Source organism: Octopus sinensis, linkage group LG3 (assembly GCF_006345805.1).
Source record: "Octopus sinensis linkage group LG3, ASM634580v1, whole genome shotgun sequence".
Classification (NCBI taxonomy): Eukaryota; Metazoa; Mollusca; class Cephalopoda; order Octopoda; family Octopodidae; genus Octopus; species Octopus sinensis.
In genome coordinates, this window is record NC_042999.1 from 55,688,238 (window position 1) to 55,704,467 (window position 16,230).

At 42.6% G+C, this 16,230-nt stretch overlaps 1 protein-coding gene across 2 annotated transcripts in view; it reads right to left on the bottom strand.

Moving 5' to 3' along the window:
* Positions 1-3,396: 3,396 nt before the first annotated feature.
* LOC115209396 (telomere length regulation protein TEL2 homolog) overlaps positions 3,397-16,230 on the bottom strand; it is a 48,128-nt gene continuing 35,294 nt past the window's right edge. The window contains exons 15-21 of one of the 2 annotated variants that reach the window (XM_036500990.1): positions 15,587-15,852; positions 12,575-12,674; positions 10,727-10,791; positions 9,410-9,525; positions 6,950-7,032; positions 3,549-3,612; positions 3,397-3,455 (exon numbers count right to left, since the gene is read on the bottom strand). In XM_036500990.1, the coding sequence (XP_036356883.1) occupies positions 3,592-3,612; positions 6,950-7,032; positions 9,410-9,525; positions 10,727-10,791; positions 12,575-12,674; positions 15,587-15,852 (651 nt within the window). In that variant the 3' untranslated portion in view covers positions 3,397-3,455; positions 3,549-3,591. Of the gene's footprint in view, positions 3,456-3,488; positions 3,613-6,949; positions 7,033-9,409; positions 9,526-10,726; positions 10,792-12,574; positions 12,675-15,586; positions 15,853-16,230 lie in introns of those variants that run through there. The other variant, XM_029777788.2, reaches the window with a different exon arrangement.

A 16,230-nucleotide genomic window follows, 5' to 3' on the forward strand; every position in this document is an offset into this window, starting at 1 on the left:
CCGCTTCGCTCAACAAACAAACAACAACAACAACCATATTCATGTGACTAGGCAATAATGCAGCTAATTTCAGTTTATTTCATGAAAATTTAAGACATTAATTAAAGAGTATGACTAATTAATGGCATCAGAAATATGAAGAGATGGAGAAATCCATTGTACAGGACTTGATGGGGTCATGATGTAATGGTTACATATATTTAGACTCCATCTTACACGGAGTGAGGGGCTGGATACACTGACCTCTTTTGACATTAGAAAACTGAAATATTAATACTGAGATTTTTGTATACACTACTCAAGTGGGCCTCAGCCATCCCGATTTTGTGGAGGAAATCAGCAGTGCAGGGTTCGAGGTCACCGGAGGTCTCGACGGCAACCAGCACAAACTGATGGCGACCGGTCAGTCACCTGCATCTGTTTATCTTCTTTTCCTCTGCGTTATGGCTGGCGATACTTGGGCTTGCGGCTGATGCAGCCAGGGTGGAACCGGAATACGCGTCACAACACGTCACGACCCAGACTAGAAACCTGTCTCACTCGAATGAGTAGGGGATTATTCTGCCGGGCCACTTCTGTTCCTTAGGTCCAGTTGAAACGAGAAGCCAACTGCATCGGGGCCCCTCTTAATTATGCCATTCAGAACGGCATGTTGGGGGAACTGACTCACGTTACTATGTCATTCGCCTATTCACACTATGTCACAAGGCGGTGAGCTGGCACAATCGTTAGCACGCTGGGTGAAATGCTTAGCGACATTTCGTCTGCCGCTACGCTCTGAGTTCAAATTCCGCCACGGTCAACTTTACCTTTCATCCTTTCAGGGTCGATAAATTAAGTACCAGTTACGCACTGGGGTCGATATAATCGACTTAATCCGTTTGTCTGTCCTTGTTTGTCCTCTCTGTGTGTAGCCCCTTGTGGGCAGTAAAAAAATAGATATTTCGTCTGCCGTTACGTTCTGAGTTTAAATTCCGCCGAGGTCGACTTTGCCTTTCATCTTTTCGGGGTCAATAAATTAAGTACCAGTTATGCACTGGGGTTGATGTAATCGACTTAATTCCTTTGTCTGTCCTTGTTTGTCCCCTCTATGTTTAGCCCCTTGTGGGCAATAAAGATATAAGATACTATGTCATTCACCGCGGCAACGTCATCGCAGTCATGAACCCGAGGCACCATTGAGAGGACCATTTATTCCGGGTTGCGGGGACATTACCCCCTCATCATCATCTTCTGCTGCTTACCCTCACTTGCCCTTTTTTCTTGTTTTTTGTATTTAAATTTTATAATTTAAAATGTGATCTGTTGGTTTTATAAATAATTTACTGAAGTGCAAAACATCTCGATATTAGCTGAATCTTTATAATTTACCAGAAAATAAACAAAATCACCAAAAGTGCTGCTATGAATGCGTGTGTGTGTGTGTGTGTGTGTGTGTGTGTGTGTGTGTGTGTGTGTGTGTGTACGTGTGACTACAGGTTAAGCGACAAGAACTGAATGTACCTTGTTTCATTACACCACAGCAAAGTAAACGTCTGCAACACTTAGAAACTTTAATAGTAGTTGCTCTTCTTCTTCTTCTTCTTTAACCTAACTGAACAGATCAATAACTAAATGTGTTCCACTGAATATTATCTGGGCAACGTATACCTAGGACTATATTATCCAAAACATCTCTTCTTAAATACAATATATCCCTTCAAGATAATAAGATACGACTTCAGGGAGCCCTGACTGCTATTTCTTGTAGATCACGCGACCACATACAGGTTTATTCAACTGTGCTGTGAAATGTAAAGTGTTCGCACTAAATTTGACATCAATTGTTCAATGAATTCTGGAGTATCTCTTCCGGATGGCCACGGCTTCGTAGTCTTATAGCCTTTTCAGTGTTCACAGAGCGGTGAATAGCAGTTGTGATGTCGGCATTTTCATACTCGGCGTGAATCTAACTCGTTTCCAGTATTCAAATGTCTTCCAGTCCTCCATGTCAGCTAACATTTTCGCAACCACAACTTAAATTTTTATGCTCTCCAACGCCGTTGTATCTTCACCAAAACACGAAACTCTCCCCAAAAAAGACAAAAAAAAATCGCCATTTTCGAACAGATACTCTTAACGGGCGTGTAAAGTATATAAATTATCTCCCTTGGACGGTTTTTGATACTGTATTATATAAATGTGGTTATCTCCCCTACATTACTCGCCTTTCCCAGCTTCATGAGCGCCAACTACGTCTTTGTGCGATCGTTGAACAGCCAGAAATGTCAGCCAAACCATTGTTTCATCATCATCATTTAATGTCCGCTTTCCATGCTAGCATGGATTGGACGGTTTGACTGAGGTCTGGCGAACCAGACTCCAATCTGATCTGGCAGAGTTTCTACAGCTGGATGCCCTTCCTAACGCCAACCACTCCGAGGGTGTAGTGGGTGCTTTTACGTGCCACCGGCACGAGGGCCAGTTTGGTGGTACTGACAACGGCCACGCCCAAATGGTGCTTTTTATGTGCCACCTGCACAGGAGCCAGTCCAGCAGCACTGGCGACGACCTCACTCGAATGTTTCACGTGCCACCAGCACAAGTGCTAGTAAGGCGGTGCAGTAACGATCACGCTCGAATGGTGTGTTTAACATGCCATCGGCACAAAGGCCAGCTTGTTACTCTGGCAACGATCTCACTCGTATCCTTTATATTATTTGTCATTGGACTGTGGCCCTGCTGAAGTACAGCCCTGAAGGGTTTTATCAGACAAATGAACCTCAAGTATCTAGTCTATCAATCTTTCTGCTGAACCGATAAGTTACGGAAACATAACCAAACTAACGCAGATTGTCAAGCGGTGGCAGAATGAATATTAAAACACATGATGATGATGATGATGTGCACAAGCACACACACACTTAATTCATAGACTACAGGTGATTACAATATCTGGGACTATAAAAATCTGCAGGACTTTCTTAAGATTTAGCGAATGATGAACAAAACAAGATGCTTTCCTTCACAGCCTTGCTACCAAGTAGATGGTCAGTCAAAATTTATTCTAAATTAAAAAGAGGTAGAGCACATTCATACATATAATTGACTTCTCTTGCCCCTGTCATTTCACTGTCCTCCCTCCAACTTCTCTCTGATACTACTTGCTGACTACAAATGAAACTCACAATGACCTCTGTTCCCCATCAGTTGCAGCCAGTTTCTCAAACACAGAAAATGTAAGGCTTTATCCTATTACTTCTGCAGCACTGTGGATTATCCTTAGAAGCTGTAATGATTCTCCTAATTGAATCACAACACAAACTTCACAATCCAAAATCCAAAATATTAAAAATGCCACCGAATCAAACAGAATACAGAAAATATATTAAATTTATTATTTAAAATGAAAAAATTTACATGTATTTCCAAATATGGTCAAAATTTGTACCATATTTTTTTGTGGCTCTGAGGAGAATGCACCCCCACCAGACACTCTCAGAAGTGGGTCTTTCTCCCTCTGTCTCTCTTTCATATTTCAGTGAAATAAATACACAACTTGGTCCAGTGTAAATACCATCATTTAGAAACAGATCTAAATGACAGACTCAATCAGCTGTTTGATGATAATTCCTGAAAAGACAACAATAATAATAATAATAATAATAATAATAATAATAAAGAAATTGATAAAGGATAGAATTAACTTTCCAAATTCTAATCAGAAGGTAAATACAAACACACACACACACACACATATAAACTATTGCAATACAAATGTACTACTTTCCAGTAAAATAAAGCACTGTAAAAGTAGAAGTATAAATATAAATTAGTGGTACAACAAGGCACCAGAAGCTATGTATTTATACTTCTACCTTTACGGTACTGCAAGCAAGCAAGCAAGCATGCAGGCAGGCAGGCAAGCAAGGAAGCATGTATGTATGTGTATATATCCCGTGATCATGTGACCGACCAGACCATCAGATGTTACACATCGCTGGTCACAATGCGTTTGCATTGTTTTAGCCTTCGAATGACGCCACCCTGCTGGCTAAGCGAGCAGGCCAACAGAAGAAAGAGTGGGAGAAAGTGTAGTGAAAGAGTACAGCAGGGATCACCACCCCCTGCCGGAGCCTCGTGGAGCTTTTTAGGTGTTTTCGCTCAATAAACACTCACAACGCCCGGTCTGGGAATCGAAACCGCGATCCTACAACCGCGAGTTTGCTGCCCTAACTACTGGGCCATTGCGCCTCCACATGTGTATATATATATGTATATAAATTCAGTGTATGTAGCATTCTATTACTTAATAAATGGGAAAATGTATAAACAAACAACATAACATATACTGAATATAAAAACGAATTGGAGACAAAAAGGTCTGTAATTCTTCATCAGTTATCGACCAATTGGTAATATTCAGTTTCGTGCCTTTAATGATAAGACTGAGCACTTCCCAATTGGTGGTGCCCGCAAAAAAGTAGTTGTTAGCTTCTGTAACATCCTCATTTAATATTCGTTTTCAATGCTGGCATGGGTCGGTCAGTTTGACAGGAGTTGGTCAGCTGTGGAGCTGTCCAGGCTCCGACTGTCTTCTGTGGCATGGTTTCTACAGCTAGATGCCCTTCCTAATGCCAGCCACTTTGCAGAGTATGCTGGCTGCGTTTATGTGCCCCCAGCGTGGGCGTGTTTACACAGCTCTGGCACAAGTGCTTTTTATGTGGCACCTACACCAATAAAGGACAAGCCTTTATGTTTGGATAACAGCCATTTCCCACTGACAGGAGAAGGGGCAAAGGCAAGTCACTGGCGCCTTAAAACCAGTTGCTTCGGGTAGTTGGGACTCGATAGCCTTGGTTGGCAGCCCAACTAGGAGAGGGAAACTCCGATTTCAAACCTCCGCTGCCTTGTGGCAAGACCCCCTCCTGGGGAAGGCTAAGGGAGTAAACCCTGACAGAAAATCCAGAGCTGGAGTCCCTAAGGCGGCCTGACACAACACATCATCACCAGCAACTCCTGCGGCACATCTGGCACCAAGCTGTACCGACCCGTCGTTCCCTTGGAGCTACCAGCTGCGTGGAGAGGGGGAGGGGGGTCAAACTGCATGGGCAGCAGCTGATCCCTCATACAAAACTGCCCAGGCCCCTTGTAGCTCATTCCGAGCTACACCATCATCTCTCGAGACGGATGGATGCCGACGACGATGGGATCAGCCAGTTTACTTAGCCTAATGTATCTTCACAAGTACAACAAACTGTCACAATTCCCAGTACATAAGAATGAAGGGACAAAAGTTTCAGGGAGTTATTTACCTTTCCTGTGGCATGTAAAAAGCACCATCCGAGCGTGGTCGTTCACCAGCCTCGTCTAGCACCTGTGCCGGTGGCACGTAAAAAGCACCCACTACACTTACGGAGTGGTTGGCGTTAGGAAGGGCATCCAGCTGCAGAAACACCGCCAGATATGACTGGCCTGGTGCAGCCATCGGGCTTCCCAGACCCCAGCTGAACCGTCCAACCCATGCTAGCATGGAAAGCGGACGTTAAACGATGATGATGATGATGATGATGATGATGAAAGGGTTTCTCTCAGAATGAAAGGCAAATAGTATAAAATATATTGAGGCTAAGATGTGGCTGTGTGGTTAAGAAACACATTTCTCAACTGTGTGCAGTTATATGTTCAGTTCCATTGAGTAGTACCATGGACAAGGGCCTTTTACTATGGACCCCCAACCAAACCTTGTGAGTTTAGAGAGCTCCTACTCCTGCTGGCAACAAAGGGCCTCTCTCTCAGACTGAAAGGCAGATTGTGTGATGCCTGTGTGCGACCAGCTATGCAACATGGCAGTGGAACATGGGCTGTGACAGCCGAGGACATGTATAGTCTTGAAAGAAATGAAGCCAGTATGCTTTGCTGGATGTGCAATGTCAGTGTGCATGTTCAACAGCGTGTAAGCATCTTCAGAGAAAAGTTAGGCATAAGTGTATTCTGATGTGGGGTGCTAGAGAGATGATTGCACTGGTATGGCCATGTGATACATATGGACGAGGACAGCTGTGTAAAGAAGTGCTGATCCCTAACTGTGGAGGGAACCTGTGTTAGAGGTACACCCAGGAAGACATGGGACGAAGTGGTGAAGCATGATCTTCAAAAAATTTGAGCCTCAAGGAGACAATGATAGGAAACTGAGACCTTTGGCGATGTGCTGTGTTTGAGTTTTTAAACCAAATGAAATCGTAATCATGGCTGATGGTGGTGTCACATAATTGGCATCCATGCTGGTGGCATGTAAAAAGCATCTTTCAAGCATTGGGCCTCACAGAAGCAAAGTGACTGAGTTCCTTTTGAGTGTTGGGTCTCATGGAGGCAATGACTGAGACCTTTGGCAATATGTCGTGCTTGAGAAGAAGACTCATCAAGCTGAGTAAAATCACAGTCTTGGCAGATACTGGTGTCATACGAATAACACCCGTACCAGTGGCATGTAAAAGTACCCATTACATTCTTAGAGTGGTTGGTGTTAGAAAGGACATCCAACCACAGAAACCCTGTCAAATCAGACTGGAGTCTGGTGCAGCTTTCCATGGACAATGGACATTAAATGATGATGATGATGTGTGTGTATGTGTTTGAGAACAAGGATATAGGGAGGTGTGAGGTGTGTACTAGTGAAACCATTATAAGGTGGTGAGTTGGCAGAAGTGTTAGCACAGCAGACAAAATGCTTCCAAGCATGTCATCAGTCTTTGCTTTCCAAGTTCGAATTCCACTGAAGCCAACTTTTTTTTCTTTTTGGGGTTGATAAAAAAAAAGTACCAGTTGCGCACAGGGGTCAATGTAATTGACTTAGTCCCCTCCCAGTAATATTTCAAGCCTTGCACCTGTAGCAGAAAGGATTATTATTATTATTATTATTATTATTATTATTGTGTGTGAACGCATTGACATCTAAACAGTCCCAGACCTGCTGCATGACGCTGTGGAGGATCTTCATGGTTTGTACGGCCAACTTTTGGCATTCCGTATCCGGATCTTCTCTGACAGTATCTGAAATGACCAACAAAGACAAAAGCAGTGGTGGTAGTAGTAGTAGTAGTAGTAGTAGTAGTAGTAGTAGTAGTAGTAGTAGTAGTAGTAGTAGTAGTAATAATAGTAGTAGTAGTAGTAGTAGTAGTAGTAGTATAGTCGTAATGGTAGTAGTAGTAGTAGTAGTAGTAGTAATGGTGGTGGTGGTAGTAGTAGTAGTAGTAGTAGTAGTAGTAGTAATGGTGGTGGTAGTAGTAGTAGTAGAGACGACGACAACAACAACAACAACAACAGCAACAGCAACATCCTCCTCCTCCTCCTCTGTATCACCATCATATATACAACCTTGAATTAGACAAGTCTATACTTTAAACTTCATGCGTCTCTCTCTCTCTCTCTCTCTCTACCTCTCTCTCTTTACCCCTCTCTTTACCTTACTCTCTACCCCCTCTCTCTTTCTCTCTTCCCCAGTTTCTATCCACCTCTTAAACACACAAACAACAAATCACAAAACAAAGCATAACGCCTCATCATCATCATCATCATCATCATCATCATCATTTAACGTCGTTCTTCACATTCTGAGTTCAAATTCCGCCAAGGTCAACTTTGCCTTTCATCCTCTCGGGGTCGATAAATTAAGTACCAGTTACGCACTGGGGTCGATGTAACCAAGTTAATCCGTTTCGTCTGTCCTTGTTTGTCCCCTCTGTGTGCAGCCCCTTGTGGACAGTAAAGTAATAGGTACTGGCAACGGCCAGTACCACCAAACCTCATTTCTCTAAACCAGTGGTTCCCAAACTATTTTAGGTTGCCACCCCCCTTGACACCCATCCCACATTCCTAGCACCCTCATCCCCACCTTAACTAACCATCACAACCACAAACCTCTTTTTGAAGCAAATTCAAACTAACAGTATTTCACAAATAATACTTAACATAACGGTGGTGCCCCAGCATGGGCGCAGCCTTCGGGCTAAAACATTTTTAAGGATTTATAACGAACCCATTATTTTGTTGTTTTTACTTCAACTGCATCCCCACCCCACTTGGGCTACCCCATTATCACCCCAATTTTCTTGGAACTTTCCACCACCCCAGGGGGGAGCATACCACCCACTTTGGGAACCGCTTTCCCTAATTTTTAGGATGATATTTACGATAAACATTCTTTACAAACCCCACATCATCATCATCATCAACTACAGTATACCTTTCACTGTCTCACACATAAACATATCATCATCATCAACAGCAATATTAGCCACTTGTTTACTGCATTACTAATGACAACACTCAGTGCTTGCAGACTCTGTGCAGAACAAATATCCAAAGGGACTTCATCAAACAAGCAACATTTTTTTTTTCGGAATCTTGGGGTTAGTAGCCCATGCTCTTAACCACTACGCCATATGCCCATTGTCTTTTCTTCCAATCTACAGAGAAACAGCTAAATTAGCCCTGTTTGTATATCTGCGAAATAGTTTCAATGTATGACACTGTAAAGTATATACTAGTCTATGGTATTAGATAGTGTACGCTAACATACTTAATTATTTATAATGGATGGGTATGTGTCCTCATCTTGTTGTTACCACAACATTTCAGCTGATGTATTCTCCAGCCTTCTTCCGGTGTTCTGGTGGAATTTTCGAGCCCAGCCCTTTATTTGACCAATGGGGCAAACTGTTCTCATTCCTAAGGTATGTTGCTGATGTTATTTTTCTGTTGACGTTATTTTTCAAGTCCCTAAGGTGGCAAGCTGGCAGAATCATTAGCACGTCGGATGAAATTCGGTGAATTGGTAGAATCGTTAGCACGCTGGGCAAAATGCTTAGCAGTATTTCGTCTGCCGTTACGTTCTGAGTTCAAATTCCACCGAGGTCGACTTTACCTTTCATCCTTTCGGGGTCGATTAAATAAGTATCAGTTACGCACTGGGGTCAATGTAATTGACTTAATCCGTGTGCCTGTCCTTGTTTGTCCTCTCTGTGTTTAGCCCCTTGTGGGTAGTAAAGAAATAGGTATTTCGTCTGTCTTCACGTTCTGAGTTCAAATTCTGCTGGGGTCAACTTTGCTTTTCATCCTTTCGGGGTTGATGAATTAAGTACTAGTTACACATTGGGATTGATGTAATCAACTGGTCCCCTCCCTGTATATTTAAGGCCTTGTGCCTATGATAGAAAGGATTATTTTTCAACTCCCTGCGTGGGATTGAACTTAGAATCTGAAGGTTAGTAGCCCGTGTGCTTATCTCAAAAATATAGAATAGTAAGATACTCAATGCCTGATTAAATGATGATGGGTAGTCACAACTAGGCCACCTCTGATTCTCATAAATCAGGGGTCAACATAAGGTTAATCAAGAACAGTAACTAAATAACGTGATAAAACTGACCTTGCAGCCATTGTCTGAAATCAAAACTATCTTCTTCCATCTCTTCCAATAAAACATGGCTGGGCACTGACAAATAAACTGCTGAAACACCAAATAAAATGGCTCTTCGAACCGAACTGCAATGGAATACAAAAACATTATTCAACATCTAAATGTCTTTTAGTGTCCAGTATTTTAGGCACAAACACACATATACACACAAATACATACAGACACAAAGCATGGGTTATGGTATCACTGAAAAGGTGGCGAGCTGGCAGAAACGTTAGCACGCCGGGCGAAATGCGTAGCCGTATTTCGTCTGCCGTTACATTCTGAGTTCAAATTCCGCCGAGGTCAACTTTGCCTTTCATCCTTTCAGGGTCGATTAAATAAGTACCAGTTACGCACTGGGGTCGATATAATCGACTTAATCTGTTTGTCTGTCCTTGTTTGTCCTCTCCATGTTTAGCCCCTTGTGGGTAGTAAAGAAATAGGTATCACTGAAAAGCACTGGTGCTGGTGCTACATAAACAGCATTGATGTTGGTACCATGTAAAAAGTACTGGTGATGGTGCCATGTAAAAAGCACCCAATACACTCTGTAAAGTGATTAACATTAGGAAGGGCATCCATCATCATCATCGTTGTCTTTTAACATCTGCTTTCCATTCTGGCATGGGTTGAAAGATTTGACTTAGGAGTGACAAGCCAGAAGGCTGCACCAGCCTCCAATCTGATCTGGCAAAGTTTCCACAGCTGGATGCTCTTCCTAACACCAACCACTCTGAGAGTGTAGTGAGCACTTTTTATGTGCCACTGGCACGAGGGCCAGTCAAGCAGCACTGGCAACGACCACGCTTGAATGGTGCTTTTTAAGTGCCACCGGCATGGGACCCAGTCAGGTGGCACTGGTAATGACCATGTTTGAATGATGCTTTTTACATGCCACTGGCACAAGAGCCAGTCAGGTGGCACTGGCCATGACCACATTTGAATGGTGCTTTTTACATCCCACTGGCATGCGAGCCAGTCAGGTGGTACTGGCAATGACCATGTTTGAATGGTGCTTTTTACAACATCCCACTGGTACGGGAGCCAGTCAGGTGGTACTGGCAACAACCACACTCAAAAGGTGATCCAGCTGTAGTAACCATGCCAACAAAGACAATGGAATCTGGTGCACCACCTGACCTCTTGGCAAACTGTCCAACATAGAAAACAGACATTAAATAATGATGATGATGATGATATATGAGAGGAGGCTCATGTATATGTGTGTGTGAGATGGGGGGGATGCTGGCAAATGGTTAAGTAAATATATCATGACTCATTTACCTTTGTGGATGATAACGAAGAGGCCAAATGAATTCCAAAAGACAACGTCCCATCCGCTTCACAGCCTGAAATATAAATGTCATTATTATTTCTCTCTACATCCTTATAACAGCAAAACCAGTCTGACCCTGTTGGGTCAGTTGAATAAACTAGCAACACTCCAAATCAGTATCTGTGCCCTTCTTTTATTGTTTTCCTTTCACACTACCTGGGAACACTTCACTTGATATTCATCCTTCATTATTAATACTGTCCTCTCCACTTACATTTTACATTGATCACTTTTTCCGAACCACCAGATTCTCTCTTCTTCTCCACCACAACATATCCCTCACTTTCCTCACACTTGCAACGCACCTAATCACCCATCATCTTTCTCACTCCCATCACTCTCCTGTCATTCTGCTGCTCTTCATCACCGATCAACTACATTCCTTATCCACCATTCACTACATTCAGCTCTCAAGCCAATCCAAAATCTACACTTTTCACCCACCAAAAAACTGGAACTCTGTTGGTTATGATGACAAGGCTTCCAGAAGAACCTGCTTGTTAAAATTAACGTGCAAGTGGCTGAGTACCCCACAAAACACATGTACCCTTATCATAGTTCTCAGGGTGCTTCAGTGTGAAAAAGAATGTGACATGACTGGCTCCCTGAAATACAGGTACTACTCATTTTTGCCAGATGAGTGGACTGGAACAATGTGAAATAAAGTGTCTTGATCAAAGGACACAACGCACCACTGGGAATTGAACTCCCAACATTATGATTGTGAGCTGAATACCCCTAACCACTAAGCCACACACTTTCACACTTCACCTAAAGCTGACAACACAGTTCTATCTTCATTACAACTTGAGGATCCACCCAAATACCCTGTCACTACTATTTGTATCTCTTGCCACCTCTGTCTGATCCCTACCCTTCTCCCTTTCCCCTACAATGTGAATAGGCGCAGGAGTGGCTGTGTGGTAAGTAGCTTGCTAACCAACCACATGGTTCCGGGTTCAGTCCCACTGCGTGGCATCTTGGGCAAGTGTCTTCTGCTATAGCCCCGGGCCGACCAATGCCTTGTGAGTGGATTTGGTTGACAGAAACTGAAAGAAGCGTGTTGTATATATGTATATACATATATATATATGTATATGTGTGTGTTTGTGTGTCTGTATTTGTCCCCCTAGCATTGCTTGACAACCGATGCTGGTGTGTTTATGTCCCCGTTACTTAGCGGTTCAGCAAAAGAGACCGATAGAATTAGTACTGGGCTTACAAAAAGAATAAGTCCCGAGGTCGAGTTGCTCAATTAAAGGCGGTGCTCTAGCATGGCCGCAGTCAAATGACTGAAACAAGTAAAAGAGTAAAAGTCATTATAGCCCTTCTACAGCAAGAAACCTGTTTTGCTCAAGCCCTTCTCTCATACTTTAACCCTTTAACATTCAGATTACTCTGTCAAACATTAAGCTCATTTATTCACGGTGTTTTGAATTAATCACAAATGATCTTGTAGTTTTGGGATTTTGATCAGATTATTTTTTACTTTCAGAATGACATGGTAGGGTAGGTGTGAGAGGCTGGATCTGACTAGTTTAAAAATAAAACAAGTAGAATATTTGGGTTAGATGAGGCCAGTTTGAAAGGTAAAAGATTAAGCCTTTATCTCCTAGCATAAAAGCCTTCCTTTATCATGGCGTTTGCAATCTTGCAAGCTGCTCGGCAACCTCACTAGAGTGAGAAAGAGGGATTTATCATAGGACTTACAGCACTGAACACCAGAGTGAATGTGTGTGTGTGTGTGCAGATGTGTGACTGTGTGCATCAAAAGAAAGGGAGAGAGAGAGAATTACCATTGTGTTGACAGCACTGTAGACCACAGTTCCTAGAGTCATGAGAAGTCTTTCCAAAACCATGCAATCTTCTCCCAAAAGATCCAAACAATTATCTTTCCTGGAATAGATTAATTAACAATAATTACTAATTATTATTTACCCTTTCTGACAATTCATCACAAATAGAACATAGGCAGAAGAGTATATATATATATATATATATATATATATAGAGAGAGAGAGAGAGAGAGAGTACATGAAAGATAGTATATATGCAGTGTGTGTGTGTGTATATATATATATATATATATATATATATATAGAGAGAGAGAGAGAGAGAGAGAGAGAGAGAGAGAGAAAGATACACTGAGTGTAGATAAGAGTATACAAAGGGTGTGTGCAAGCAGGTGTATATACAGTGTATGAAAGAATGTATAAAGACTGATGTCATGTGATTGAGGACCAGACTATCAGATGTTGTTATACATCACTTGTCACAATGCACTTTGCATTGTTTTAGCTTTCAAAGGATGCCACCACCCCAACTGGGTGGAGTGAGCAGGACAACATCAAGGTGCCACTCGGTCTGGCAATCAAACCCATGATTTAGCAATTGTGAGTGCAACATCCTAAACACTAGGTCATACACCTTCAACTATATATATATGGCAATGACCAAGACCTTTGGCATCATGTCGTGCATGAGAAGAAGACCCATCAAGCCAGGAAAAATTGTAGTTGTGAGAGAATCCGGTGTCATGCAAATGGCACCCATGCTGGTAGCATGTAAAAGCACCCATTACACTCTTGGAGTGGTTAGTGTTAGGAAGAGTATCCAGCCTTTCAAGTGTTGGGCCTCACGGAGGCAATGACCAAGACCTTTGGCATTATGTCATACTTAAGAAAAAGACCCATCAAACCAAACAAAATTGCAGTTTGGGCAGATACCAGTGTCACACAAATGGCATGTAAAAGCACCCATTACACTCTCGGAGTCATCATCATCATCGTTTGACGTCCGTTTTCCATGCTAGCATGGGTTGGACGGTTCAACTGGGGTCTGGGAAGCCAGAAGGCTGCACCAGGCCCAGTCTGATCTGGCAGTGTTTCTACAGCTGGATGCCCTTCCTAACGCCAACCACTCCATGAATGTAGTGGGTGCTTTTTATGTGTCACCTGTACAGATGCCAGACGGGGCTGAGTGTTAGGAAGAGCATCCAGCCTTTCCAGTGTTGGGCCTCATGGAGGCAATGGCCAAGACCTTTGGCATTATGTCATGTTTGAGAAGACCCATCAAACCAAACAAAATTGCAGTTTGGGCAGATACTGGTGTCACACAAATGGCATGTAAAAGCACCCATTACACACTCGGAGTGGTTGGTGTTAGGAAGGGCATTGAGCTGTAGAAACATTGCCAGACCAGATTGAACCCTGGTGCAGCCTTCCGGCTTGCCAGCCCTGGTCAAACCATCCAACCCATGCCAGCATGGACAACGGACATTAAATGATGATAAATATGATGATGATGATGATGTTGACGGTGGTGACAATGATGATGAAAATGATGATGATGATGGTGGTAGTGGTAGTGGTTAGGATGACGATGATGATGTTGAAGATGATGATGATGATGATGCTATATATAACAGAGAGTGTATATACTCATCATCATCATCATCCTCATCACTATTTTAAAGTTAACTTATCTGGGTTAGAAAGGATTAGAAGAAACTTAAGGAAGTTGGATGAAGGGGTCAGGGAAACATCCCAATCCCCTGTTTCACATAAGTCTTTAAGGCACAACTCAGTGCTTCCTTGTCAGATTGCAAACAACAACATTTAGACAGAACAAATAAAAGATTTAAAATAAATGATGGGCCTGTGCCGGTGGCACGTAAAAAGCACCCACTACACTCACGGAGTGGTTGGTGTTAGGAAGGGCATCCAGCTGTAGAAACATTGCCAGATCAGATTGGAGCCTGGTGCAGCCTCCTGGCTTCCAGACCCCAGTTGAACCGTCCAACCCATGCTAGCATGGAAAGCGGACATTAAACGATGATGATGATGATGATGGGGTCATCATCACCATTTAATGTCCATTTTCCATGCTGGCATGGGTTGGATGGTTTGACAGGAGCTGTCAAAGCCAGGCGGCTGCACCAGGTGCCAATGGTCTGTTTCAGCAAAGTTTCTACAGCTGGATCATCACCATACATGCAATGGACTGGGGCCAGCAAGTTGGGGAGCTCCACCAGGTGTTCCAGTCTGATTTAGCTTGGTTTCACCAACTGGATGCCCTTCCTCACACCAACCACATCACAGTGTGTACTTGGTGCTTTTTACATGGCACCATCACCTGTGCTTTTTATGTGGCCTAAAAACCCTTCAAGGCAGTGCCCCAGAAAGGTCACACTCCAATGAAAGAAAACCTTCAAATAAAAAGCAGTATCTTTGCAAAAATTCCATGGTGACTGTGATCATCTTTTGATTAGGACCCCCACATTATGACACATGGTAACCCAAGTTCAAATCCTGGTCACTGCAAGTCTCTTCAACTTTTAATGGCAGTGCCCCAGCATGGCTACAGCCTCTGGTGGAAAAACCTGTAATAGAAACATTCCACAATAAACATTATTTACATTTGACAGATATTTGTCCTCATCTTGTTTGTTGTTAACACAATGTTTCAGCTGATATACTCTCCAGCCTTCATCAGGTGTCTTAAGGAAATTTCGAACCTGCATTCTCATTCCTAAGGTATTTTTCAATTATTATTATTAATATTATTATTATTTTCGATGTTATTAATAATAACATCAAAAAATACCTTAGGAATAAGAACCCAGGTCCGAAATTTCCCCATGACACCTGATGAAGGCTGGAGGGTATATCAGCCGAAACGTTGTGTTAACAGCAAACAAGATGAGGATAAATATCTGTCAAAATGTAAATAATGCAAATAATGTAAATAATTCCTCACCTCTTAAATATAGAACTGTATTCCACAATAAAGCTATGATGTTTACTCACCTATCATAATTTTTAATAAGTGGATAAAAGAAATGTCCAGCCACCGATGAGAACCGGTTGACCACAACCTCTGGCTGTTGTCGGTTGTGACCTTTACCAAAACGACGGGTCTTGCTGTCGATTCGCTTCTGAACAACTTCACGCCAATTATACGTAGCTTTCTCTGGTTGAATGAGGGACACTTTTATAGGATTTTCTGCGACGGTTTTCTTATCCTTCGCTGATTTCTTGGGTGAAGCAAGTTGTTGAGCTGCAACGGCCAGAACCTAAAATGATGCAATCAAGAAAAACAACAAATGATGAAGGTTTTTAACTAAAGATGTGGCATGAAAGGGTTTTGAGTAAGAAGTGAGAAGCTGGAAAGAAAAAAAAAAATAACATAGGCACAGGCATGGGTAATACCACACACCCTTGCCTCTGCCTATGTTTACCTTCCCAACCAACCACGTGGTTCTGGGTTCAATCCCACTGCATGGCAGCTTGGGCAAGTGTCTTCTACTATAGCCTCAGACCAACCAAACCTTTGTCAGTGGATTTGGTAGACGGAAACTGAAAGAAGCTTGTTGTGTGTGCATGCATGTGTGTGAGTGTTTTTGTGTGTGTGTTTGTTCCCTACCACTTGACAACCAGTGTTGGTGTGTTTA